This window comes from Drosophila biarmipes, chromosome 2R (assembly GCF_025231255.1).
Source record: "Drosophila biarmipes strain raj3 chromosome 2R, RU_DBia_V1.1, whole genome shotgun sequence".
NCBI classification, from domain to species: domain Eukaryota; kingdom Metazoa; phylum Arthropoda; class Insecta; order Diptera; family Drosophilidae; genus Drosophila; species Drosophila biarmipes.
This window is the reverse complement of record NC_066615.1, coordinates 9,957,113-9,984,476: the sequence shown is the minus strand read 5'-3', so window position 1 is coordinate 9,984,476 and position 27,364 is coordinate 9,957,113. Positions and strand designations below refer to the sequence as shown.

Here is a 27,364-nt window from a genome sequence, read left to right as displayed (position 1 = left end):
GAATTGTGGCCAGTCAGCCTAGGACAAAGCCAAGCTGCGGCGCTAGATGTGCAATTACAGATAAGCCCGAACTCATTATAATAAAAATGAGTTATTAAAGGCCCCAAACTGAAGACCCAAAACTTTTCGCCGAAAACTGGCCGAGAGTAATGGCCCCAACTTAAAATTAAAGCCACTCGCCGTTTGCTCTATCCTCTGCGCTCTATCCACTTTTGTTAATTTCTTGGAAGCTGTCAACGTTGAGAATTAATTTTTACACCACGGCCTGGACCTGAACCTGGAGCTGAACCCGGTTTCCTGGTCTAGCACGGAGGCGGAGAATCAAATCATGCAAGAAATTTGTTACTGACATAAAAATTACCATCATTATAATGTCTGGCCCCGTCTAACACGAACACGAATGCGAACACTCGAAGCGGAGCAGGAAGAGCGGCACAAAAGCCAGTATGTGGTAATAGAAAATGTCGAAATGGACACTGCGAAAAATACCAGGAATTCGGGAGGCAAATGTGTTTGGCATGGGTTTAGCCAAGGAAGGGAAAGATGGGATTTATTCTTTATGAATAGGTCCATTCACATCTTTTCTAAACTCGTAGATCTAAGCAAAAACAAAATGGAGTGGATTATTATATGCTATTATATTATCTCCTGCACAATTAATAATAAGGAGCATAGTTACTTGTAACATGCAGATCCAAATCTATACCCTAACTCAACTGGGATATGGTATATTTAAGGAACACTAAAATAATATAATAATATATTAACCCAAACTCGATTGATTTCATGGAAATATAATACACTTGAAAAACTTTTTAAAAGAATTAATGACTTTAGGTTTTAAAAGCTGGAAAAGATTTATGACTGTCCTGCTAGAAGGTTATAAAATTCGGTTGTCACTGCAACCTAACACCCATTTTCCTGAGTGCACTTTTCACCCGGCAAGGGAAACGAAATTCGAGACTGGCCAAAGACGACAAAGGAGTGCCTGGTCGAACGTAACGGGTCGGATGAGTGATCGATGCTGTCCGGAATGGAGTGAGAGTGGCTCTCGGGGATTGGAGGTGGGGCAGAGACTCCACTCCAGGTGGAAGTGGGGTCGCAACGGAACTCACCTGCGCATGATGGGCAGCGGCAGCGTGAAGCGTCCGTCGTTCATGAGGGGCGCTGGCAGCGGACCCGGCAGTGGCACCGTCGATATCACGGACGTCAGCGCCGGCGGAGGCGCCTGCGGAGCAGCATGTGGCTGCTGTCCCTGGGCCGCCGCTGCAACAGCAGCCGGCGGAGGCGGTGGGGGCGGGGCAGCAGCGGCCAGGGGCACGGGCACGGAGAGGGCGGTGTAGGGCGGCGGGTAGTGGGCGTGCAGGATGTCCGGCAGCAGGGCGCGGGCCAGTCCCATGGCGGCGGGATGCGGGTGGGGCAGTGGGTGGGGATGCGGGTGGTGCAGATGGGGTGGTGGGTGCAGTTGGGGCGGAGGAGGAGGAGGCGGGTGGCGGCGCGGGTGGTGGGACTGTGGAAACTGCTGTTGCTGCTGCTGCTGCTGCCGGCGTTCCCTGCGCTCCTTGCGACGTTGCTCGCGTGTCCGGATCTGTTGCTGCTGCTGCTGTTGCAGGTTGGCTGATGAGGATGTACTGGCTGACAGGTCATCCGTTTGGCATTCCGTGGAGGTGAAGGTGCGTGGGTGGCTGCTATTATTATTATTATTATTGTTGCTGCTGCTGTTGCTGGCATTCACATTGATTATATTCACACTGCTTTCTGGCTGCACATGACTATTATTGCTGGCCGTGTTAGCAGCAACATGTTGCTGATCCCCGCTCGGGGGGCTAATATTATTATTTAGCTTATTTTGGACACTTGCACTAAACACTTTGGCTGCTGGCACACAATTATTGATTTCGACCACGCTATTGTTGTTGCTGGTGCTGCTCGTATTGCTCGTGTTGCTGCTGCCGTTGCTGCTGCTGTTGCTGCTGGGGGTGTAGCTGCAGTTGACAACGCACACGCCGTTGTTGTTGTTGACGACGCTCGTGGGTGAAGCCACCGAGACGCGATTGCCGTTATTGTTACCGTTAGTGTTGCTGCTGCTGCTGCTGCTGTTGCCGTTGTTGTTCACCTGGATCGTTAGGCTCGGCTGTCGCTGGCAGGACTTGGCAGTTGCTGTTGCTGCTGCTGGCAGCACTGCGATGTTGCTGATGGTCTTGGCCTCATCTACGGCTTGATTGTCGCCGCTGTCGGTGCTGCTGCTGCCGGACACATTGAGGAAAACACTGCTGCTGCTGCTGCTGGCATTGACGCTGCTGCTGCTGCTCCTGGTATTGCTAGCTGCAGCAGTGGATGCTGCCGCAGTGGCTGGCACATTCAGACGCATTTCGTTGGCGTTTTCTATGTCCAACTTGCTCAGACCGCGCTCGAATCTGCTTTCACTCGCGCGAAATTCGGCATAGAGACGCTCGAGTTCTGCCAAACATTTGTTGGGCCGCAGCACGCTGCTGCTGTCGTACAGTGGGCGATAGTTGCTGCTACCTGCGTAGTAGCTATTCCGGTTGCTGTTGCTGCTGCTGCTCGCGCTCGTTGATGGCCCGCCGAAAGTTGCCGAGAGACTGATCGCCGAGTGCTCGCCGCTGATGTTGCTGCCGTCGCTGGTGTTGCTCGCGTGGCTGGTGTTGCTGCCCGCTCGCGTTGCTGCTGCTGCTGGCGTGTTGCTGGCTCTCAGCGCCTCTCTTCGCTCTCCGGCGGTACAGGAAACAGGTTGAGTGACCTGCACTGCCGCCGAGCTGGTTTCCTCATCCCCTCCCGATGTTGCCGCTGCTGCTGCCGCTGCTGCTGCTGTTGTTGCTGCTGTTGCAGTTGCAATCTGTTCATTGATAATGCAATTCGCTGCGCTGCTGCCTGGGTTTTCTTCGCTTTGTTGTGATCTCGCATTCGTAGCTGGGCTCTGTGTTTCCGTTGCCGCTGCTGCTGCTGCTGCTGTCTCAGTGTTGCTGCCGTGCTGCAATACTGTTGCTGGCGTGAATGCAGCGCAATTCTGCGGAAGAGAGAGAAAGATACAGATACAGATACAGATACAGAGAGAGGTTTTGCATATACCGAATGACAAGATTTAAGTTTCAAGTCGTAATTAATGCTAATTGCCGGGGGATTACCCCAGTCCGCCAGTCTCATTTTCCCTCGTATTTTCCCGCCAAAAAGGTGGCGGCCCGGGGATCCTTCGGGTAGGGCATAAATGTGCGCTTAATTGAATTAATTAAGCCAACGCATAAACATAAAACCGTCACAAGTAATTGTTGCTGGTGGTGTTGTGGCTGCTGCTGCTGCTGCCGCCGCCGCCTGTGATGTGCTGATAAAGCTGTTGGTCCCTATCCCAAAACGCAGACCCGAACCCGAACCCGGACCCAATCCAAGTCCCCATCGACATGATGTGGGTTAAAAGCCAGGCGGATGTTCTGTGCGTGTGTGTATCTGCATGGGTTCTAATTATGTTACGCTGTGTTACTTGCATTAATTACGTCACAGAAATATAATGTGATTTACTGTTAGCTCGACCCACCGCCCCCTCGAATTTATTGTTCCAATGCTGCTCAGTCTTGTGCACTGTGATTGCGTCGCCGTCGAGTGCGTTGCAATCACAGCCGGCGGCAGCATGGGTTAAGCGAAGGGGGTTCTCCGGGCAGGCGGGTGCCGAAAAACCGAAACTCATCCCCGGCTAACGGTGCCTGCCAGTGGAAAAGCGCTGGCAACTTCATTACTTCTTGCCCATAAACCTCTCGTCATGAGTCAGTCGTCCAAGCCACGCAGAGATATGTGCCGGGAAATAAGTGGGGCGCAGAGGGTTCAAAACATATATGGAGGAAGATGGGGCTTGAGCCATTTGTCATTGCTTATTAAGCTCGGCCAGCCGTGAAGAGATTGACAGGGGAATTGGATTAGAAGCACCAGAACTTTGGGAACACCAAGCATACTTCGTTCGGAGAAAGTAGCTTACTCTACTGTGTCGGGGATTATTATCAAATGTCACAGGGGATCTGACATCATAGAGCAGGATGGTTTCAATATATTTTATTTAAATGGTCTTCATTTGTATATCACTTATTTTTTTAACTCCCAAAAACGTTTAATTTGATTGCCTGTGATGTTTATATGATGTTTCATGCCATCAATATGACTTTGATAGCATGATACGTTTTCCCGAAATGAAAACTGATATTTGCTCTTCCCTCTGGAACCCGCACACCCCCTACCCCACCCCCTTGGTGAAACCATTGTTATGCACTTTTCCCCTCCCCATTTTGCAGCCCACCGCCTTTGTGCTTTGTTTGTCATTTTTGTGCGGTCAATTTTCCGTTTCGCTGACGCCACATAAACAAATTATGAAGTGTGCACAGAAAACACAGCCACATGCGAGCCCCTATGTGCGGGTACTTATGCCGTTCTTTATGCATATTGCATATAAAATTTAATATGTGGAAACAAAGCCACGCCCCCTCGGATCCGCCCCCACCCTTGCGGTCCAACGTTCGATACTGATAGGCAACATATGGCGCTTATCTGCGGGGATGCTAGCGGCACTTAAGGGCCTAAGTGAAGCATTAGCCCTTATCGGGGTTACAGTAGGGCGGTGCGGGGGATAATACGGTGGTGTTCTATGGGATGGGGTGGGGGTACGGAGTATGGGGCTGTCAATGGGCCCGATAAGGCGACAGTTCGACTTGGCGGTCCCATTTCGCGCTTGAGTCCCACAGTTTCCCATTGGCGGCGCCAAGCGGTTTGAGTGTGGAACCCTTGACATCAAATTTGATGGTGCTCCATTAAGCAGCTGAAAGTATCGATGGGGTGGGGTCTAGCGCGGGTAAAAGGTAGCCCATTTTCACCTAGCCAGGGTGACAGGGTGCCAGGTGATTGCTGAAAGGTAAGCATAATCTTGGCTAAGGTATCTATAAAAGGGGTGCCCGTTTTAATCTTCTATCAGGTTTAAGTGCATATTAACTGAGAACCAGGTCGCACTTTATTGTCGAGTTTTTCAACCCGTCAAATAATTAATCCTCTGTCTGTAGGAGATTATGGAACTCACCTGCGAAATGTAGTCATCCGTGAAGGAGCGCCTCAGACCCAATCCAGCGGGAACATTAGCCGTTAGTGGAGCAGCCTTGGATCTGGCCTCATCCTGATCCTGATCCGCTGCTGCTGCTTTCGTTGGCGATCGTTGCGATCTATCACATGGTTCGGAACTGCCTCCCGCTTGTCCACTGGATTTGAGAATCCGAGACGATGCGGGAGGAGGAGTAGCTCCGACCTTCGAGCTGGAGACGGTGTACAGAGACTCGTAGGGGGGTGGCTCCTTGATTGAGGTGGCGGCCGAGGAGCACCACTGGGTCAGGGCGCGAGAGGGGCTGCCCTGGTAGGCGGGGAACGAGTAGCGGTTCCGCCTGCCCACTCCGCCGGAGGAGAAGCCCACCTTGGCCAGGTGATCGAAGCCAGCGATGGCCGCGTCGAAGGCGCTTAAACTAAATGGGGGAAACGAAGGCACGGGGGGCAGGAGCAGGGGCGAGCCGCTGTCCAGGGCTTGGTGGTGGTTGTGGGCGAAAAGGGGGAGGGCGTGTCCGTGGTGGGGGTGGTTCAAGGCCGAGGCCTCGTAGCTGCTGTGCGACTTGCGCAGCTGCCGGTTGAGCCGCTCGTCGTCGTCCTCCTCCTCGGCCTCCTCCTCCGAGGAGCTGGGCAGGGGAGTGCGCTCGTAGGGGGTCCACAGCATGGAGGAGAGCGCCTCCTCCACGTCCGGCGGTCGCTGGCGATGCGATCCCGCGGACCCACCTCCTGACCCGCCCCCTGCCCCAGCTCCCTGCCCATGGCTGGGTGTGTTCCGTTCCGACAAGGACATGCTGCGGTGGTGGTAGAAGTCCGACGCCTCATCGCTCCGCCTTAATCCTCATCAGGTGATTACATGCTGGGATATCCTGAAAAGAAATAATAATTTGCAATGTAATAGTACAATAAAGGTCAAGAATTCTTTTTTAATTACAAGTTAACTCATCTATTGTTTTCCTATGGGTTTTGTTTGATTAACCTTGTAACCCAAAACTGCCTTGCCTAGTTTTTAATTCACAAAAACCAAATTTAACTGCGTGTCTAAATATTTGGCAACTTCAGTTCGTTATTAAATTAAATATTTACATTTTTAAAAAAGTATTTATTTCATTTTAAATCAGTCAAATTGGTGAAAAAATGTAATCAAACTCCTTTGCCGAACTTTCAGTGCAGTAAAAACCAATGCAGTCCCAGAAAAACTGAAATTCCGAGCTAAACCTATAACTGCATGCCCAAATATTTTGCAATTTTAGCAAAGCTTTAGGTACTTTAAAATTGTTTCATAACCGGAGTGTTTGCTGGCTTTTGTTTATCCTTCGAAATGGTTCAGAAGCGTTTTCTTGTCAACCTTACTGACCAGACTCTTTTACAAAAATGTGTATAAATCACTGCAATATTTCGTGTGCAGACTTTCAGTTTTATTGCTGATCGAGGAATAAAACCCAAAATATTCGCAAAAAAACAGCCAGGCATGTAGCAACTGCAAATGCAAATGGAAAATGAAAAACTTTTAACTAAGCAAATGGCTGACAAATTAAACGCTTACAATGCCCCAATTTCGAAGGCAGAAACTTTTCAGCCCGACTCGGCCTCTTCCAATTTGATAAATTGCGATTAAAGCATTTGAAATCGGTAGGGCAGGATGGAAAGAGGTTTTCTAAGTGAATATGCCCGCCGGCGGGGGGTTCGGTTTGGTTTTAAGAGGGGTTCAGAAGGGAAAAAACCTAAAAATGGAAAACCCCAAAACGAAATAAGCCAGCAGACATGAAAAACAAGCATCCGTTTTGTGGAAAATATATGCAGAAAAGTTTGCGATGCAAAGTTTTTGGCAGCCTCGTCCTCTCTCGATTTTGCTCCTCTGCTTCTTTTCATTTTCCCTTTGCTTTTGCTTTTGCCCCAAAGGAGTTGGGGAAAACTTTGCCACACAGGGGGAAAATCGAGTACGTGAACTCGTGTGCGTGTGTAGGCCGGGCCAAGCCAAGTTTAAACTGGCATCGAGTGGAAGGGAACGGCTTAACTGCCATCCGACTAAACGGGAGACATCGAAACGGAAATGGCTGGCCATCCAGTTGACTGCTGCAATGGCACTGGCACAACAGCAAAAGCACTTGGAAAAAAGGCGAACGCTTTAAGGAAACCTCTTTAAGATGTAAGTCAATTTTTATACAAGAAATCATTCAAAATATTTTTCACTATAAATTAAATTTAAGATCGAAATATTATATTACAACATCAGTAAGTGAAATTTGGGTAACAGTAGGAAAGGAAAGAACATTTATGTACAATTTATAGACACAAGAACATATTACATAGCATACTTTTAGAAACCTTTTCAATGTTTTTAAATTACATCTGGGTTGAATTAGGCAAATATAATTCAAAGTTGAAAGTCTGATGGAGAAATGAGTAAATATAATTAAAATTCTAAGCACTAAGTCAAACAGTAATTTTGTAGTGGTTTTTGTGATGTTGATTAAATTTATATTGCTGCTTTTGAACACCCTTTTAAATGAAATTATAAATCTGTATACAATTCGGTAAGGCTAGTAGGTTTCAATAAAAACTGAAAGAGGACAAATTAAATTAAAATGAAATTTTAAAATGTTGTTACTGTAACTGTAAGAGTTCTAAATGTTCAAGCAATAATGTGACACTTCTCCCAGTGCAGCGCCCATTTAAGCGCGAGAGTGGAGCAAGTTGAAGGCCCTTGAAGTCGCTTTTCCAGCTTGGCTGGCAAGTTTTATGTGTTGCATATCCCGAGGCGCTTGACTGTTCTAATTTTTTCACTCGCCGCCCCGTTGGCCTCTCTTTCGGCCCTTCTTCTATCATTCTTCTGCCATTCTTTTTGTCAGGGCTTCAGTGTGTTTGTGGGCTTCCACCATTGAATTGGTTTCTTTCTGCGGCTCTTTTCCTTACTTTTTTCGTGTTTTGTGTTATGCTTAAATAAAGATTTGTGTTAGTGTGTTTCATTGTAGCCGTCGCTGTGGTTGTTGCGCACTTTCCTTGTTGTTTGTTTGGCAAGTTTATGTGCAGTGCCGGCCTTCATTGTTATCATTCTCAATGGTCGCCATTTCATTGTTGTGTCGAAGGAAGAGGAAGCCCCAGAACACACACCACGGCATTCGGGCCGAGTTAATACGTATGTGCAACAATTGAAAGTGAGTGAGTGTGTGTAATATGCATGTTACCTACTTTTGTGAGCTTTTAATTAACAACAATCCCCCAGCCGAACAACAAACAAAGCGATGCAGAAAGAGGGCCGAGAAGAAAGGGGCTGAAGAAAGCCTTGAATTCGCAAAAGGCCTTTTGTGGGGATTTCGCAGGCGTTCCCCTCGGCTCGTTAAATATGCAGTTCATATTATATCATTATGTGGGATTTGCAGCAGCTTAAAGTGCCATTGAGTAATTTTCGGCCTGTTTGAGGGCTAATGAGGCCACATAGCGAGTGCCCACAATCGGGAAATCGTGAAATCTGTATATATTTTGAAGAATTTTTAAGTTCCTTTGGCTCAAAGCGAAAATGGCCACAAAGGAAATAAATAAGCAGCCAAATATTCAAATATTTACACAGCGGAAACTCTGCGAAAACTCTGCGGAAAACGTCGCCCAAATGAGCACTGCACCATTCAATGGCATTATTTACATAAATATTCACAGAGCGACCAAGTTGCTGGCATATTTTATTTTTTATTTCTATTTCCATGTGCCATTTTTATTTTTATTTGACTAGACGTGCGTCAGTCAATCATGCTCCAGAACTTTTCCGCGCCGGGGGAATTTTCCAGCCCCCAAGAAGTGGGGGAGTTGCTGAGAAAAAAGCTAGAAAAGAACTTGGCGTTGCCATCGACAACTGAGCACAGAGGCAAATTGCTGCCAGTATGTTTGTAATGCAAACAAACTTTATCTAATTAAAGGAACACGTGTTACCCAACGCCTCTTTCCATGCCCCTGCCCCTGCCCCTCGCTCTCCCTTTCTCGTCTAGGGAGCTTCTTCGTCTTGGGGATCGAGGTCTATATCCAACGACTCCGTCCGAATATTTCTGGGATGCCAGCAGCTGCTTTGCATTGATGACGAGGCACTCGAAATGCTTTTGATGTCTCACTCTGCATTTGCCGATTCGACAGCCTGTGCGTGTGAGTGTCCCTGTGAGTCAGTGCGTGTGTGCGTAACTTCCGTTTCCTGTTGCCCCCGAGGCTGCCACTGCGACTCTCTTCCGGCTGACTGACTGGGCTGCGTCTCTAGACTGGCTCTGTCGAGTGCCTTTTGAGTTGTTTGTCAATATGTAGACCATTATTCAATCAATATATTGACACACATTTCATTTCCTCTCGGCAAACGCCTGCCATTCTGCCGCCCTGCCGTCTTGGACGCCTCTCGCCCATAATCCAAGCCAAGTGCTAATCGCAAACAAAGTAGTTTTTGCTCGAGTTCCATTTCAATTTCTTTTGACGTCTCACCCACTCATTTTGGCCCATTTTTATGGCTCGTGGCTGTTTGGTTTTTCGCTTCGCCTTCATCGCCGCTTCCTCGCCATGCGATTCGATTCGATTCGATTGATTCCCTCGCCAGCTTTACGTACTTTGACACACTTCCAAGGCTCCGTGATGCCTTTGCCCCCGGGGACTTACATTTCCGCTTAACTATTGTTGGGGCAGGGGTTTTCTTGGGGTTAACTCGGGGGAGGGGAAATTGGGAAAGGGAAAGCGGAGACTATGCTCCTCAAATTGAATTTGAAGCCGGGCTCCCTTTGCTCTTATTTGCACACGAGCCGATATTCCTCGTCTTCGAGCCATTCCCCATTTTTAATTTAATTCGGCGCCTTTTGCTGTGGCACTTAAAAAGTTTTTCCCAGTGCCCGAAAGTAGGCAGCGAATCCCGACCCTAATCGGAAAAGGAAAAAATCGTGATAAGGTATAACACTGCGGTAAAATAGTGGTCTTTGTATTACAAATCAAATCATAAAAATAAGAGAAACATTTATTGAAAATCGAACATTAACCACATTTAGTAGGGATATTTTAATTGATAAAGTTTAAATACTTGTTAGGAAAGGTATTGTTAGATCGAGTAAAGAGTTTCACCTAATTTTATAAACCATAATAGTATAGAATTATTATAGTTCAAATTTAATTTAATTGAATGTTAAGCATGAATAAACTAATTGATTTAAATAAGAGTAAGTACATAGTACTATACTAATAAGTTTTGCACGAAAAAATTTCAATATTTTTCTTTCACTGCCTTAGCATCGAAATGCTCAAACGAATGCGATCGAGTTGCCAAATCACTTAAGCCATTCAAGTTTCGTTTCGATTTTGAAGCGAGACAAGAGCGGGGAAATTGTGATAGAGAGATTACTATTGTAGTTAGGAGATTTGTCGGGGAAAGCCGGAGTAGCAGTGTAAGGAATTGACTTCTGAAGCACGGCCCAATAATCCGCATTGAATTGGAGCTTCTTTTTTAGGGCTTTTCTTTTGGCGATAAATTCCCAAGGCCCGTGCGCTGCATAATTAAGTCTGGCAAGTGCAGTATTCAATTTAAGTTTCCCGGACTTTACCCTGGGCTTCAATTAACCAACTATAAACAAGCTGCTAACTTGGCCAAGGCGGAGGAGGAAGGTGCTCGCCACTTACCATGCAGTTCGCCTGCCCGTCGGATCCTATGAGGAGGGGCAACACAAAACAGGACCTTAAAGCTGCTTTGACTGGCGGCTGCTCTTCAAAGTTTCAAGGCTCTGGCCAAGTTTTTTGTCCTTCTGCAGTTCTTTGTAAATACGGAGGGCGGCCGACGGGGGCGTGCTGATGCGCTTAATTATGCTAAAAGCAGGCGACAACTTTGCCAGCTAGAGAAATGAATATTTACACCTGCCCCTGGATGCAAATGTGGCGCCAATGTCAAAGCCATCAAGTAAACAAGGCCGAGATATGTATCACTCAACACTTTTTCAGTTTTTGTACTCTTGCTTTTCCACAGATCACTTTCGAGTCCAGAGTTTTTAGGCTGGTCGTAAACTTTTTACTTCGCCATCAAAGCCACTTTGAAGTCGCGGCAATTTCACTCACTTCTTACGACTTTTGGGTTTAATCCCGTTTTGGCAACGGAAAAGCACGGGATTTCCCCAGGCTACATCGACGAAAAACGCGAACGAACTGACTGGCTGGGAAAGCGAACAAAGGCTTTTCAATGCGAACTTGGCTTGCAGGAAAACTCAACACTGCGGCTCTCCCTTCGATTTTTGGTGAGTCTGCGCAGGCTTTTCGCCGCTCTGATAGTCTGCACGTGCATTTTGGGCTTCCAGGAAAACCCCGTTCCGCTTTCCTCTTCCGGAAAATGTTTGTTTACATTTGGCAGAGCGACAGGAATGAGCCGAGGAGTCAGGCCTCAATTGGATGTTGCCTACTTTCGGGCACTGAAATATGACTTCTGCAATCGAACCGGAGATCCAATTGCATTTGGCCCAAAAGCGCCAAAGGGCCCAAAACAGGCTGCTCCCAGGGTCCGGAAGGAGGTGTTGGTAATCCGGGCCGAAACCGGTTTCCACAAGCACCAGCCGGCTCTATCACTAATGAACTACCTTCGGCCATGGACAAACGGCTGATGGACAAACTTTTTTAATTATCATTAATGAACTCGGAGGGCGCAATCATTGGCCAACTTGCGCTCTGCAATTATTTTAATGTTCGATGAGGTTGCTGCAGCAGTCATCGCCAATGATTTATTACCGCCCCTTAGCTTTTCCGAAGGCCACAGTCCAGAGTCCATAGTACAAAGACCGAAGTCCAAAGTGTGTGAGAGTGCCGGCATTGGCAATTAGATAGCCAAGCTGGAGGGAAGGAGGGCAGGAGGTCCATGAAACAGCGTTTATGTTTAATGCGTTATAATGGCCGTTGTAAGTGTACATAAGTTGATATAAAAGTTTTATGGCCCGGGCGTGAGCAGCCTCCGGGATCCGATATGGAAAGAGGAAAATGTTGGGGGTTGGTGAGCCGGGAGGGAGTGGGTATAGGTATAGGGATAGTAAAACCACAATGGAGCCGAACCAAAACAAACAAATCGATGAGTTATCCCCGAAAGTTAGCGCAATTGAATTTTCGATTTAATTCCGCTCTCGACACTCTGGTCAGAAATAAATTATTGACTTTCAAGTTGAATTAGATTATTGTAAATGCCGGATAAAGCCCGAAATTTATGTTTTTTCCATTCATTTTTTGGTTAAACCACAAAGATGGGCTTTTTTGAGGTTGCTTGATCGGGATCGAGCTGGAACATAAATTATTCGGCCTGGGCCATTTATTGAATTACTCCGATATTGCCTGCCATAAATTATGTATGTTCAACAATTTTCCATAATTTATGCGTGCCTCAAAACAATTTAACCCCTCCTGCCCATTTGGGCCCATGAAGCACATCGATGGAAATAATTTCAATAGAAAACCCTAAGCGCAGGGGCGGGGGTCCAAACAAACACGCACGAATACCTCCCCAAAAACACGCGTACGACACTCACACACAGGGGCACAACCGCACACTTTCAACCGCTCACGCACACAGCCGCACTCGAACGTGTGTTTAGACAGATATCCGTATCTACAACTGCCTCACAATTGCAGCGCACTTGCCGCAGAAAGACCGATAAAAGAATAAACAAGGAGCACTGTTAGGATCTGTGGTATAGCTGAAGTTTATATACACTATCATTTGGGAACTTCTATGTAATACAAATAAATAGGAGGTTTTGTTATAGTAGTCAAAATTCTAAATTTTGATTGAATAAATTAAGTTTTTGTAAAACTTCTCAGATCAAATATATTTATAACATTATTAACTTAATAACAAAATCTGTGACTAGAGATTTCCTTTTTTAAATATTTATAAACTATGTAATTAAGGACTCAGTTGGGATATGCCCGAAAAATTCTCAGGAATATTTTTTAAAATAATGTTTAGAAATAGATTTAATTTAATATGTGGTAGCCTCTGAAGAGTATTCCATTGACGATTAAAAAATGAATAAATAAGTTAATATAACTCGTAATATTTGAAAATTTATGAGCAATAAAATGTAATGATACATAGGTAAGACAATAATAGAATTTGAGAGTTTATTTTAAATTAAAAAGACATGTTAGTTAAATTAAAAATCTCAGAAAAGTGAAGAGAAACTTAACTTGCTATCTATTTCCTTTAACCCAGGTTCAAAGAAGGTTTAACCTTTGGAAAGAGTAGGTGGGTGATACCCCTTCGTAGAGCAGTATCCTTTACCACTTCCATTTCGCCTTTGCAACCCTGCCCTTGCAGGGGAGCCGGAGGACCCAGACCCCATTTATGACATATGCGCAGGTCGAAGGGCAGTGGAGCGGGGGTGCGTGGCGAGGGCCTGGAGCCAGCAGACGCATCGCCAGGACAACTCCAACCCCCTGCTGGACCGCTCCTGCCTTGCTCGACCCCCTGCACCAGCGGCAGTGGCAAAAAATCTTCGGTTTAAGCGATTTCGCCTGCTTCGGGCAGAGTTTTTTCCTTTTGATGCAGATGGAATATGGCCGTATGTGGAACGGAATCCACGGCTCCACGAGTGTTCCCCCATTTGACAAGCCGTGGCGAATGGAGAAAGTGGGGAAAGGAGTCAGGGGCAGCTAGGTAACCGTAAAATAGAGTGTGGGGTTTCGGGGGTGGCAGTGAAAGGCAAGAATTGCAATAAAACATAAAATTGCTGACTTCAATTCGTTTGCCATTTAGGTTTCGTTTTCCCTTTTTTTTGTTTGCCATGCCCATCTGGGCCATTGTAAGTGTGTGTGCGTAGGTGGGTGGTGGAAAAGTGGGGGGTTGGGCGTGTGGATGGGCGTGTGGCAACCTGCGTTCGCCCCTTTATATATTTTATTAGGTTTTATTTGATTTACACTTGTTTTGTGCTGAAAGCACTTCGCCCCTGAGCTCGTGTGTGTGTGGGAGGATGGAAATAAAAATAAAAGGGGAGGTTGGGATGAGGTGGAAAAACTTCGCGATTTGAGTTCGCAATTTTCTGCGGACTGAAGGTTTTTATTCAAATTGGGGCTAGATTTTTAAGATTTTTCGCAAACTCTGTTATTTTAAGTATTGACTTTCAATTATAAGGATTCATATATTTTTACACACCTGTTTAAAGACAAAATGAGAATTTTAAAATACTCTTGAAATCAACTTTATTAAATGAAATTTGCAATTAATTTCTTTAATTTAATTCTTAATTTATACACATATTTTTAAAAACACAGTTAAGCCTTCAAAGGACTTTGTTAACTGCGGGACCGAATGAAAATTAACCGTTTCTGTCCAGGACTGTCCAAAGGCGGTAATATGCCTTTCCGTGTTGAGAGCGGGAATCCCTTCTGCCGCTGCCAGCTAAAGCACAATTAATTAAGCACGCACAGTGAAAGCACAAAGATTTTAATTAAAAATTTTGCTGAAGCTGCACAAGTGTCCTTCGCCTGCCCCTCCCCATCCACCCACCCCCTGTCCGTTTCCTTTGTGGAGCTCTCCGTGTTGCACTTTGTTTCATTACATGCCTGAGCTGCAATGTAAGGCTTTCAATTTAAGCCGAAAACTGATGAACGGCAATTGGTAATTGCCAATTGACAATTGTCGATTGGCCATATGGGCCACGGTGATCCATGCAATCCATTGCCTGTGGCGGCTTTTTGCCACCCCCTTTGCAAGCCACACCCTTGACCCACTGAGCTCTGTTTAAAACGTACCCCTTTGCTCCACTTCCCACGAGATAACCTTTATCAACTTATGGCCAACCAAACCATGTGAGAAAGGCATCCGTCTCAGCGGGAAATTCTAAAGAGCTGCTTGTGGGCCTTAAGGTGTTAATGAGTGCGATAAGATCCAAATTAGAATATCCATAATTCATGGTGTTTGCGGGGCGCATTCACTGAGAGCTGCTCTTTGCCGGCCATGTTTGCTTGGGCCTCGAGGACACTTCTGCCGTAACGGCCCCCTGTAATCGATGTTAAGATCCTACCACACATTCAATAGAGTGATTTAAATAATGTTTAAGGGATTATTTTCAAAATAACTTCACGGTTGAGCTTAAAAATATAACTCATCGCATTGTTTGTACATAGTTCCCTTGCCATATTGATTTAAAATCAAGCTTATTTAAAAGGGCTTAAATTTACCAATAACATCTGTAAATGAATCAAAGAAATTGCCACCTTGACTGGCCAACTATCACATATAATGCAGCACATTTTCCTGCTCCTGGAAACACTTTTACACCCGTGAACACCTGTGTTTGCTTTTGAGCTTAGCGCCAGCAGCCCCAAAGACAAAAACAGCTTCACACGCTCAACTCCTGTCGGTGTCCGTGTCCGGAACTCCAAGTTCCATACTCCGTGCGTCCTGCTATATGCTATATGGTCATGCTCGGGAGTTGTTCCGCAGGTATTAAGGTCAGAAGTATAAAACATGCAAAGCTGCCCGCCAGCCTCACCTCGAATCCTGGCCAGAGGGCAGAAAAGGCAGGCAGTCCATCACAAAAACAAACACCCGGTGAGTGTTAACCGACTCGGACTGCGATTCCAACTAAGGGTTTAACCCGGAACACAGATAGCTGCTGAGTCATATTTTTTGCAGTGCGGTACAGTAGTTTTATGGTACGCAGAGTACTGAAAAATGTGTTTTTGAGATATTAATATAATAAAATCGAGGTATAAGATAGTCTTTAAAAATGGTTATATTAAAATATACATTTTTACTGGTTATCTAACCTATGATTTCAACTTATTATTTAAGCTTTTTCTATACTTATTTATATTAAAACATATTATAAAAATTCTTGCCAACCACCTTTTTAAAGTGCTTACCTGCTTTGAAGTCCCTTATCGATAAGTATGTCGCTCTAATATGTTACTCGCTTTGGAATTGCCTTTGAAGCACGTAATTAAATGCCTATCTCTATGGGCAGCAAAGGAGCCTCGACCTAGCATCAGTATTTTGGCCGTGACTGTACCGTCTCATAGTTTGGAATTTCTCTTATGTTGCGCCCATAAATATGCTTCACTTTGGCGTGGTCCCTCCACTCCTTACCCCACACTGGCCCCAACGCCCCTTTCGACCTCCCCCCTCGGACTTTGATGTTTTCGCAGCGAAGGGAAGCAGTTTAGACGGACATATTCCCTTGTCATTTGCGGTTGCTCTGGTTTCCGGTTAACACGCACACACACCAGCACGGGCGCCATTGCACACACACACTCATGCATATGCATACGAAAGTGTTCACGTGTGAGTGTGTTGGTGTCCGTGTGTGTGAAGTTCGGCTTGTCTGTTTTGATCCCTTGTTAATAATATAAATGATGATTTATGACCCTCCAAGGAGGGCCAGAGGAGCCACAGCGATTGCTGTGGGGTCAGGGGTCAGCGGGGCGTCAGTGGTCATGGGCGGGGACGGTCAAGGGGTCCCTGAGATGGACAATGGCCTAATGAATTATTGATCAACTTGAAGATGGCTGCAACTTTTAGCCTAATTGTCAATTACCCTCCAAGACAGTTGAGCAAACTTCCAGCGATTGTCGTTTCCCATGGCTGCCAGCGAATTTCGCTTAGCCAGCCAGCATGCAAAGCGGTTCCACCCCCCACTTTTTGGCAGTAGAAAATATTTAAAGCATTTGCCAGCACATTAAAATCGAATTTTGCATAGCAAAACAAGGAAATAATATAAAAAATAGAAACCACACCGAGGCAAAGTCGAGCGCAAGGAAGAGCTTGGAGGGCATAAAAAAAGCCACAGGGCTCGGTTCTGCGACCCACAGCACAAACAGTAACAAAAACAACGAAAATTTATGCAAACGAATTAAATTGGCAGGCTGGCAGGCAGCCAGAGGAACCCACCCGAATCGCAGAAACAGGACCAGGACCTGGGTTTTGCAGGACTAGGATCAACGCCTCCCGCTGATTGCGCCCGCCAGGCCATAATGATATAATACATTATTTTCCCAAATTTAAATATTTGCCCGCACACACCTTTGCTCGAGGTCGAAAACAATCCACTTACGCACGGCCGATAAGCCAGAGGCCCCACGGCCCCCATTTTTGGCAATTATCCCCGGCCAAATCGATCCCAACAAACAGCCGACCTAATTGGTATGCCCCCAGAGTTCAGATCGTTTACGCAACATTCAGCAGCCAAAAGCGAACAGCCAACAGCCAACGAGCCACGCCGCCTGCTTATGAAATTGAAAATTGCACAGAGCGACAATAATTCATTTCCACGCATAGGAGGAGCGTAGGCTACAGCTATAGCCATGGCCGTATCATAAGTCAGAGGCGGCCCAGAAATATAACAACAGGCGACGCATGCCAAGCACATATATCATGCTGCCAGTTGAGCGTGAATCGAAATGGAACTGGAGCTGGCGCTGGAAGCCGGGTGCCGAATGGGGGGTGAATGCAGCGAAATGAAAATAAACAAGCCGGAAGGGGAAACCGAGCAAAGTAGGAAGACTCTGGGGCACACTGAGGCTAAAAGGATCCTAAAACCAAGCACTACCAACCAACAAGTAACAGAAATAAAATAACTATTAGGGTGTCTAAAAGTGTGCTATGAAAAAGATATTTTAAAAAATATTATTGCATACCTTTTGACCGCTTTCAGTCTAAACCAAGTATAAAGGTGTCTAAAAGTATGCTTTAAAAAGCTTTTGTCATGTTTTTTATGCATACTTTTGGGATGTTTTTTAATCACAATCACCGAAAGTGAACTAACATCAAATAACAGACATTTTCTAATTGATTTAAAATAAATTCAAACCCAGGGCTAACCAATTTTAATTTCAGTGACAATTTTCCACAATAAGAGGATTTTTCCTTAAATTGCGAAATCAGTTGCCTTATGCAGAAGCATTTGGTTTCATAAACACGATTGCGACACGATTTCCCCAGCAACTGGAGGAATGCTTTCCTTTGAATGATTATGGGCAGTGGGGAGACACCGTCAGCCAGCTATTTCTTGGAATCGGGAGCTCAGGAATTCAGGCCCGAGGAGAAGTCCGTGGCGAGAAGTTCAGGAGTGAATGAGTGAATGACAGGAAAGTAGCCCGCTGTGCCGCTGCTCCCCTTCCAAATCACCATTGTTGCCAACGTGGCCGTGTCCTTAGGCCAATGCATTTGATTGTGTTTGTTGGCTCACACAATGGGGAGTGTGTCTGTGTGCGTGTCGTTGTCTTGACTTCCCGGGGAATTGTTGCTGCCGTGTTCCCATTTACATGTCCCCTGCCCATCCCTTCCGTCCTGCTCGACCTGCTCTTCTTCTTGCGGCGGGCCCATAACACGGTTATTGCATTAAGTAAAGTTGTAGCCTAGATTTGAACGCCTGCCCCGCCTTCGCCCAGCCACCCCTTCCCAAGGACCTTCGCTTTGTTTAAACATTCAACGTTCATTACTTCTCCTTCGGCAGTCCCGGCTTTCCCTGCCCCCGGCCTTTTCCCCGCCATTTCCGCCCACCCCCGGCGAACGCCCGCTGCTGCATATTTAATAAAGTTTTCAGTTAATTTTCATCATTCGCATTATTTTCGCGGCACATGCGTGTTAACAATTTATTCCTCGGCGCCATCCATTCATCTTTTTTTGGCCCGCAGCTTCCTAAATATTTATGAGCCAGTTTGGAGCTCTTCAGCGCGGTAAAATGCGCATATTTTTAAAGCGCAGCATTAAAGCGTGATCCTCAAATGCCAAACGCTATCTATTATAGTTCGACACACGCGTAATTTGCCAACGGATAATGCGATAATAATAATTTGATAGTCTGCGCTGATATAATTAATAGTGACAATCCGGCGAGTTCGCGGCTAAAATGCTTTAATGGGGAAGAGAATGGGCTGTGGATTGTGGATTTTAGGTTGATGAGTCGCTGGGTGGGCTTTACCCGCTCAACTAGGGGCCGCGACACGACAAAGTCATCCAGGCTGACATTAACAAGCGAGTGCGGCATTGTTGCTCGCCAAAAATACCAAATACCGATTTCAAGCGTGGCAGCGGAAGTGGAAGTGGGAGTTGCAGTCCCGATGCCAATGAAAACATCCCATTGAATGCCACGAACGAAACGTGTTCGCCGGAAAGAGCGAAAAACGAAAACAATGTCAAACACATCAAAGTCAAGCAGCGATTTCCCAACCCCCAAGCCACCCACTCCTATGCAAATGGCGGGCAAATCAACTGAAAAATCACAACAAAAAGTGCCACAAAAAATATAAATGTTCGAGGAAGGCAGCGGGCCAAAACGATGGCTGGTTGGATGGTTGGAAAAGTAAAAGGCAAAAATGTCGAGGGGGAAAAAGTGCAGTTTTCGGCAAAAATGGAAAACGATGTCAAATGCAAATTGACAGCTTTCAATATCAATTCCAAAACAATCGGCGAACTGCACGCGAGGGAAATGAAATGCCGGCGAGAGCGAAGTAAAATCAATTTTCCCCGTCAGAAGTGCAGCAGACAGAGAGGAAGACGTCTTTCAGCCGTGTAACACTTCAACTTCATTCGATTTAAGCCATCATGGCCATTCAAATGCAATCAAACGGCTTGACAGGTTAAATTAATTAAACCGGATTTATGTGGATACTCAGGACATCAGTGGTGGACAGGCCCTGGCTCGCTTTGCTGTGGGTTCGGCTCGGTTTGTTTTGGTGCTTTTGATGCGGTTTCCATTCGTCTTAGTCGCATTCCCGGGATGCCGAAGACCAAAGGCCAGAGGCCAAAGGCGAAGGGTCCAGAGCCCAAGAATCATCTCGTCTCAACTCATCAACTCATCACCAACGGAGTGCAGCTGATGTGTGTGCGGTTTGGCTACATTTCGCAAATTACCCTTGTGGTGAACGCCGGCCGTCACTGTTTGTCAATGGAATAAGTATTTAATCGCAAAATGAGTAATTTGCATAAATTAACTTGGCTCAGGGGCTGCTCCGGCTGACTTGGGTGACTCCACTGACTTGGCTGACTGCATTTGCATTAGCAGCGATAAGGTTGTATCAGCATTTAACTTCGACCCACCCCTCCGATTGCCATTCGTCCATTTTCCCCCCTGGGAAAACTCCACAACTCGTTATCTCGGTATCCGCAGGAGCGAGTTCAAGTCGAGAAAATTGCGCAGCTTGCTGCATTTCAACGGCAAATTATTAAACCTGGGCAGCAGAGAGGTCTCCGAGGAAGGCGGAAAATCGGAAAATCGGACCGAGGAAACATAATGCGAAGGGGCATAAATTCAGGGCATAAATTTCAATGCCCCTTGTGCGCATTTTTCTTATCGGCAGGAAACCCCATGTAAGAGTTCGCAGACGAATCGAAGCGAATGGAATGGCATGGAATCGATCCGGGGAAATGGCAACGTTATGAAAATTATGAGGGGCCCACAAGGACGAGCCATCGATTTTTGCTCAAGTTCAGGGCGGAAAAAAGGAAACATTAAGCGGCGGGGAGAGCTGAAGAAGTCAGTCGAGCGTTGAGCCGTGGATTTGTAATTACGGGATTAGTCCTGCTCATCTTCGATTGGCTCGGCTTCCATGTGCAAACACCGACGACCACGACACGTGACCTCTGGCCGGGATCTAATTTGCAATTAGATATGTTTTCCAGCTCCCAGCTTAGCGCCTTTGAAGTGGATGATAAATCCAGTGGGGTGCACAAATTATGACTCCCCTCGTCGTTGGCCGCTTCTGGCCATCAATTTGTTAACAAATCTCGAAAACAAATCATCAAACGCCTCAGCTCACGCGATTTAAATGAAGTGGCCGCCGTTTTTAAAGAGCCGTGGGCTTGGGTGAGATACGAATGCCTGGCAGTCGGTAAAGTCTGCTTTCCATTCGACTGATTTTCCAGAGACGCAGCAGCCAGCCATGACGAATGCGGGACTTTTGGCCGACTCTTTCCGCCGCTTCTGTTGGGAAATTCATAAAAAACTTGGCTGCCTTCGAGGGCTCTTGTATTGGGTTTTAAGCCAGAATCTCTGCTCCTCTGTTATTCTTTATAATTGCGCATATGACCCCGATTAGTACAGTTCGCTGAGCAATTTGCCAGCCAACTTTGCTGAACTTGGTCTATCGTCTTGGCCTTGTCTAAATGGCCCAATGTTGTAGGCCACTGGGGCGAAGATTCCGCTGCGGGATTCCAGTGACAATTGATGGCTAAATAAATGGCAATTAACTGACATTGATGTAGCGGACTTTGGAGTGCAAAACTACTTTGCGTCCATAAATCAAAGGCATCGGCCTCCATTCATCTTTTGTGCGGACTCATTTGATAAAAGCCTACTTTGACGCAGGTGTGTATTTGAGCTTTTCGATTACCCATCAATTTTGCGGCTATTCTACAGGGAGAAAAATGAACTTGCTGTCTGATAACCAAACTATGTGACTCGTATTTAAAACAAATTACGAATTTCATTAGTGCCTTAAAAATTACCCTAAGGTGTATAAAGTATGCAACAAAAGCACGCAAATGTACACTGCATACATTCAGGCATTTTCATAATTGATTTCAAAACAATGGAGATTTCTGACCAAGTTACAAAGATAATGGAGTTTTAAAACCATATGTATGTTTATTTGCATTCAGAACTTTTCCCCGCCCTAATTACTACCCTTTTTTCTCCGTGTGGCCTTGGCTCCATTTTAATCTGGTAAGTGAATGTGTCAACTTTTTCTCACTTTGTTTGTTTGCCCTGCACCACGCACACCCCAGGGACACTGGGCACAACAAAGGCAGCCAACCAACGACCAACAATGGGTCTCATTTGGGTTGTTTTCCTTGGCTCACGACGTTCTATTATTCATTTCAATTTGCGTGTGTGAGTGGGGCAAAGGTCCCCCAATGGTGGGGGTAGATTTTTCATCAGAGTTCACACACCAGCCCACAAAGGTCAGTGAAAGTTTGTTATTCTTTTTCGCCAGCTCGTTTATTAGATTGTACCTACGTCCCAGCCACCCTGTCCATTTTCCTCCCTCCGCCTGCTGACACATCAAAAAACTTGCCGTCGGCTGTTTCTGACAAGTCGATGTGAAGTGCCATCGATGCCCGGGGCCAGGGGATTGTCGGGCAAACTGGATCTGAAACTGAAACTGGGGGACTCGAACTCATAAACACAACAAAGTTTTTTGCGGCCCTCTTCCTGTCGAAGTTGATCCGCCGAGGGGAGTTCATTATGGCCAACTAGATGCTGCTGACCACAAACCCGGACATCTGAGCCAAGTAAGTTCCGTTTTTTGGGTTGCGTGCTGCCCATAAAACTTGTATGCGGCAGAAGAAGGGCTGCCAGCTAATGTCTTTCTAATGGATATCCTGCCGGAGGGTGCCTCACTTGTGGGTGAGCAAATATTTTGTTAACATAATTGCATAAATCACAGTCAATTTTTCATATCGTGCGATAATTTCAGCCGGCACACATGACTCCCTGACTCCCACGGCAAACATTGACTGGCAGTGGCCCCGGTAATGATGGCGTTGGGTAAATAAACTGTCAGTTTGCATGACTGCCGCCATCACTCATACGCCCCGTGGCCGCCTGGCTGAGATTGTGCGCCCGACGAATCGCCACGCTCGTACGCACTTCTGGTAAACAGCAAGGGCAACGGCAACAGCAGCCACCAGCCAGACAACAAATGAAGTTTGGCGCTTCCGTTTCCGCTCACCGCCTGGGCCATATGCAATCATAATGAAGACATTTCCGGCTCATTGAACAGCCAAGCAACAGCTACAGCAGCCAGCCTAATGAACTCGTAAGCGCTGCACATGGGACGGGGTAATTTGACCCCGGTTCAGTGCATATTCGAATATTTCGGCATTCCTTTTTTGCCACAATCGACAGCTTAACAGTTGAGTTCATTGCTCGTCAGGTGGTAATTGGTTTTGGGTGGTGGCTAATGGCTTGCGGTAGCTGGGGTACAAACATTAAGATAGCACTTAAAGGGGGAGCAATTTAAATTGTTAGGAAATTAACAGCAGACTTTTAGAAACCAGATTTTCTTTTAATAATTTATAACCAATAATATTTTGTGCTTTAAAAAAGTAGCTAACCAAATCCTACTAAAAAGCTTTAACAAAACTGTTCCATTAAAATAAACCACAAATCACGAAACTTTATAGGCAGGGTATGGAAATAGGAGAACCCATGACAAGCAGGGCTGTAAGTCCCATCTTCCTCTATGGGAATAATTGGCATGGCCACTGATTTCGTATGCAGATTGAAAAGTGTTCGACGGAGACCCACCGACAATCGTTGCAATTCCTGGGCAGACAATAAATATCTGCGCTGGCTTCCCGGGAAGCACTTTAAAATTGATTCTGCTGAGCTCTCCCCTAAGCGCTCCCAAGTGCATGCTACCTATCTTCCCTGGCCGCCACTCCGGTTCCGTGCAAGTCGTCCATGTCCTGGCCCAAACAAGACACGACAAATTGCCGGAAGAATGCCTCAGGAAAATGCCACCGACCAAGAGTGGGCATGAGACGGCCGAGGGAAAAAGCCAGGGAAAACTTATGCGCATTGGGCACAAGTCAAATTGCATTTAAAGTGACAAATGTGCCGGGCTTGTAAGTGGGTGGCTCGAATGGTGGGTGGGTTTTGTAAGGACAGAAATTGACCAAACACGTGCTAAAAATATTTCCTTGGCAAACAAAAACCAAATGCCAGTTAACTTCCTTTCTTCATTCATTTCCCGCAGCAAAACAAGGAGCAGGAAAAGCCAAAGGAAGCGAAAGCATTTTTCATGCTTTGGTCAACTGCTACGCCCACACTCACATACGCCCTGGAATTGGGGGCGTGGCAGTCGCTGGCAGTGCTGACCCGGCATTAGAATTTATCGCTGTCAGCACTTGGGGGGCGAAAAGGGGCGGGACGGCTTCTTTTTTCGCTCTTTGTTTTTTTTCTGAGTGGAAAATGGAAAGCAGCAGGAAAAACTGTCGCTCCATGTGGTATCCAAAGTGGGCGGAATCGAAACGTGCCCGTGCCCGTGCCCATCCTCTGTGCATGTGACATGTGAGTTGGGGAATTCGAAGTTCGGAGTGGTGAAAAACAGCAGCAGAAAGCCAGAACACCTTGAGGGCGCTTGATTAATGGCATTGTTCGCCTGTCTGTCAGCGAGATCCATTTGGGCCGACATTGATAAGGCGCGGCGGCTTAAAGCCAACTTTGCTCGCAAGTATCCGCATTAAGCACCAATTAGTTGGCGCCCAACGTGGGGCATTCAGCATTCGGCTCTCAGCCCATTCTGCGGCTCTATAATTTGGCTTATTAACAGTGCGTGCAGCGTGTACTGGCAATTGTTATTGTTATTGCCGACAAAGTTGCACACAATACAAAGCGCAGCAGCGGCAGCTCCAGCCAAAATGGTGCTGGAAATTAACTCAGAAATCTGCTGTGAGCTCATTGTCAGCAGCCAAAACTTTTCTCGGGCACGATGAAAGTTGGCCCAGCACAACTTTGCCAACGAGAATGCAAAAACTTTTCGGCGAGAATTACAATCGTGATAAAAATTATGAAAATATTTGGAGTGCTCAAGTTCTTGAACGACAACTTGGCGTGGCCACGTTGACTGGCAGCCTGCTGCCGGCTGGCAAAATGCTTGCAAATCAAATCCAATTAAATTACATAAATGTTGCGCAGTGTGGGAGAGTGGAGTTCCTCTAGTCTCCCATTAAATTAATAATAATTCGCAGTGCAAAAAGTGCGCTCGCCGGGCCAAAACAGCTCTTCCACCTGCCCGAATGCCAATGTTCGATGGGAAAACTTTTGTAATCAAACTATTTGAATTGAACAAGCGCACTCACACACAGCGGGGAATGGCGGTGGGAATTCATGCAACTATTTTGTATTGGAGAAACTCATAAATCTAAAAGAAAACTATTGGAGCCCAGAGAATCGAATCGAGACAGAAACTGGGACTGCAACAGCCTTTGGGCTGGAAAATGGTGAATGGAGGGGTAGACGGGGCTTGGAGAAACAATGGCAAAGTTATTTGCTTATTTATGCAGTGTGCATATTGAACTGTCGGTGCCCTCGTCAAAATGCAGCTGTCTTCCGCCCGGTTTGCCCCACTTTGCGGCCCTCCTCGAGTCCTGGAAAGTCCTGAAAGACAGAGCTCAAGGGCCACCGAACGCACTTAGCGGCCAATTAGAAAAGTTCTCGAGGAAATCTCGGCTCAGATCGAGAGATTTTCCGGCCATATCAGACCCACTTGATGTCTGTCGCAATATTTAAACGTCTGCTGTAAATATTTGATGCCTAATTGAATCATTCATTCGACTGCCGTTGCTCATTGCCACGCCCCTTGCCCCTGTCGCCGCCCCCGCCTCTCGAACGGGTTGATTTGAATAAATCTGAAATTCTGCTGAGTCTGCCTGTGCCAGCATTTAGGATGTCTGTCAGTCGTCGCCCATCGCAAATTTCCTGGCTGCTCTGCATTTCTGCAGCTGCATTCGACACTGGAGTTGCCAGTGGGCGGGGCTGGTGGGCGGTGGGCGGTGCGCGGTGGCATGTGGGCTGGCTGCGGGGGGGCGTGGCATTGACTTGGCGTGGCATACTTTGCGGCGCATTATGCGGCGGAACGAGAGAACTGTGCAAATTAGCGGAGCCGGTTTGCACTTGCTAGGCACTCATCAATATTTGCACTTCAATTAGTGACGATATGACAAACAGTGCTTACACATTCGCGCATTTTCATGCAATTTCTCGCAGCTGGAGCTGAAAAGGTTTAAAACATGGTGGTATCAATTTAATTTGCAAAAATAGGAAGAAGGCGTTCCGGGAAAAGAGATTATTTATGTTTACTTCGAAGTATAATGTACTGTAATGTAGATAAGCAGCTGACTGAGAGATTATTTCAGATGCGTGTAGGCACTTTAGCTATCAGTACGCTCGGAGTTCCCAGGGAAAGAGGATATGGCTGTTTTCCTCGCGATTTTCGGGATCGCTTTTCTTTGGCCAGCGGCGATGACACAGTTCCTCGAACCAAATTGTGGCTTGACAGGCATCACCCCTAAAATAATGCACGGCCAGAATGCAGAGCACGGAGCCAATCCTTGGATGGCGTTCATTTACAAAACTAACAACCAAAGTGAACCTGAGCTTGTATGCGGCGGTACCCTTATCCACAGAGGTTAGGTACAATATATTGATAAACATTGCCTATACGTTATACTATATTTACAGAATTTGTTTTGACTGCAGCTCACTGTATTGTTAGTGGCGACATTCTGTAAGTTGTGTTTTTAAGACCATAAGATAATCTTTCAGAAGGTCAGACATTTTCCCTCTAGTGTCGTGCGTCTTGGTGAATATTATTCGCAGAGCAGGTCCAGTACATCCTGGGACTTTGCAGTGACCAAGGCCTTCAGAAATAAACTTTATAAAGCAGCGGAACATATCCACGATATAGGGATACTGAGGGTGGGGCCAGAAGTTCACTTTAATGGTAAGTTATGCACTCCACTGTTGTCATGAAAATGTTTCCTATAAAGTGTTTTGTTTAGCATTTATCAGACCCATCTGCATCCTGACGGATCCCACAAAAGTTCCCCTCGTCAGTACCTTCAGAGCAGCAGGTTGGGGAAAAACGCACCACGGGGATACAGCGAGGGTGTTACAGACTTTGGAGCTGAACGAGCTGGATGCATCCGATTGCTACAACGCTTTTTGGGTGAGGACCACCGAGAACCAGATCTGTGCAGGACATCCCATCGGAGACACCTGTATGGGCGACTCTGGAGGCCCATTGGTCCACCAGGCCTCCATTGACGGTCAACTGCGGTATGTTCAGCTGGGAATCGTCAGTTTCGGCAGCACGGAATGCCGAAGTCCGGGGGTCTATACACGGGTCGCCAGCTATATCGAATGGATCCTTAAGGTCGTAAATAACTATTCGGTGCACAGGCGATGGAACATCCAATTTCGAAATGAGCCAGGGGAAAACTAATTTAAATCGGAAGAAATTCTGGGGTCTTGAGAAAGCGATCGACATATTTTATAGTAGTATTTGCTTTCGAGTCAGTTGGTATTCAAGGGTTTTGAATTTATGGTTTATTTAAAGTTGTAAAAAATGTAAAAAAGTTTAACCGCTGCTCCTACATCTTTATAATACTTAAAAATTCAAAGTTTTCAATGATTTTTTATTGTCATATTGTGCTTTTCATGGTTTCGTTAAGGATGTTGCTAAACGTAAACAGTCTAGAAAAAAGCCAATATATAAAATAATATTTAGAAAGCCCTTTTGTAGCAAAAAACTACCCTATTGATGGCGAAATTTGGGGATTCTTTTTTCAACG

General features: G+C 46.2%; 2 protein-coding genes across 2 annotated transcripts in view; one reads left to right on the top strand and one right to left on the bottom strand.

Annotated features, from left to right (window-relative positions):
- LOC108030220 (TRIO and F-actin-binding protein) overlaps positions 1-11,215 on the bottom strand; it is a 35,809-nt gene extending 24,594 nt beyond the window's left edge. The window contains exons 1-3 of the mRNA XM_017102995.3: positions 10,717-11,215; positions 5,072-5,951; positions 1,116-3,028 (exon numbers count right to left, since the gene is read on the bottom strand). Coding sequence (XP_016958484.1) covers positions 1,116-3,028; positions 5,072-5,875 — 2,717 coding nt within the window. The 5' untranslated portion in view covers positions 5,876-5,951; positions 10,717-11,215. The remainder of the gene's footprint in view (positions 1-1,115; positions 3,029-5,071; positions 5,952-10,716) is intronic.
- Positions 7,095-27,155, top strand: LOC108029886 (kallikrein-6). Its single transcript, XM_017102377.2, has 5 exons — positions 7,095-7,231; positions 25,928-26,199; positions 26,253-26,298; positions 26,360-26,514; positions 26,573-27,155. Exons 2-5 carry the CDS (start codon positions 25,983-25,985, stop codon positions 27,013-27,015), a joined length of 861 nt encoding a protein of 286 aa, XP_016957866.1. The 5' UTR covers positions 7,095-7,231; positions 25,928-25,982; the 3' UTR covers positions 27,016-27,155.
- The last annotated feature ends 209 nt before the right edge of the window (positions 27,156-27,364 follow it).

Excerpts from the sequence above, each read along its gene's own strand:
- LOC108029886 (XM_017102377.2), top strand. The coding sequence starts at position 25,983 with ATGGCTGTTTTCCTCGCGATTTTCGGGATCGCTTTTCTTTGGCCAGCG. Across the intron at positions 26,299-26,359 it reads ATTGTTAGTGGCGACATTCT|TGTCGTGCGTCTTGGTGAAT; the intron begins GTAAGTTGTGTT and ends TTTTCCCTCTAG. Across the intron at positions 26,515-26,572 it reads GCCAGAAGTTCACTTTAATG|CATTTATCAGACCCATCTGC; the intron begins GTAAGTTATGCA and ends TGTTTTGTTTAG.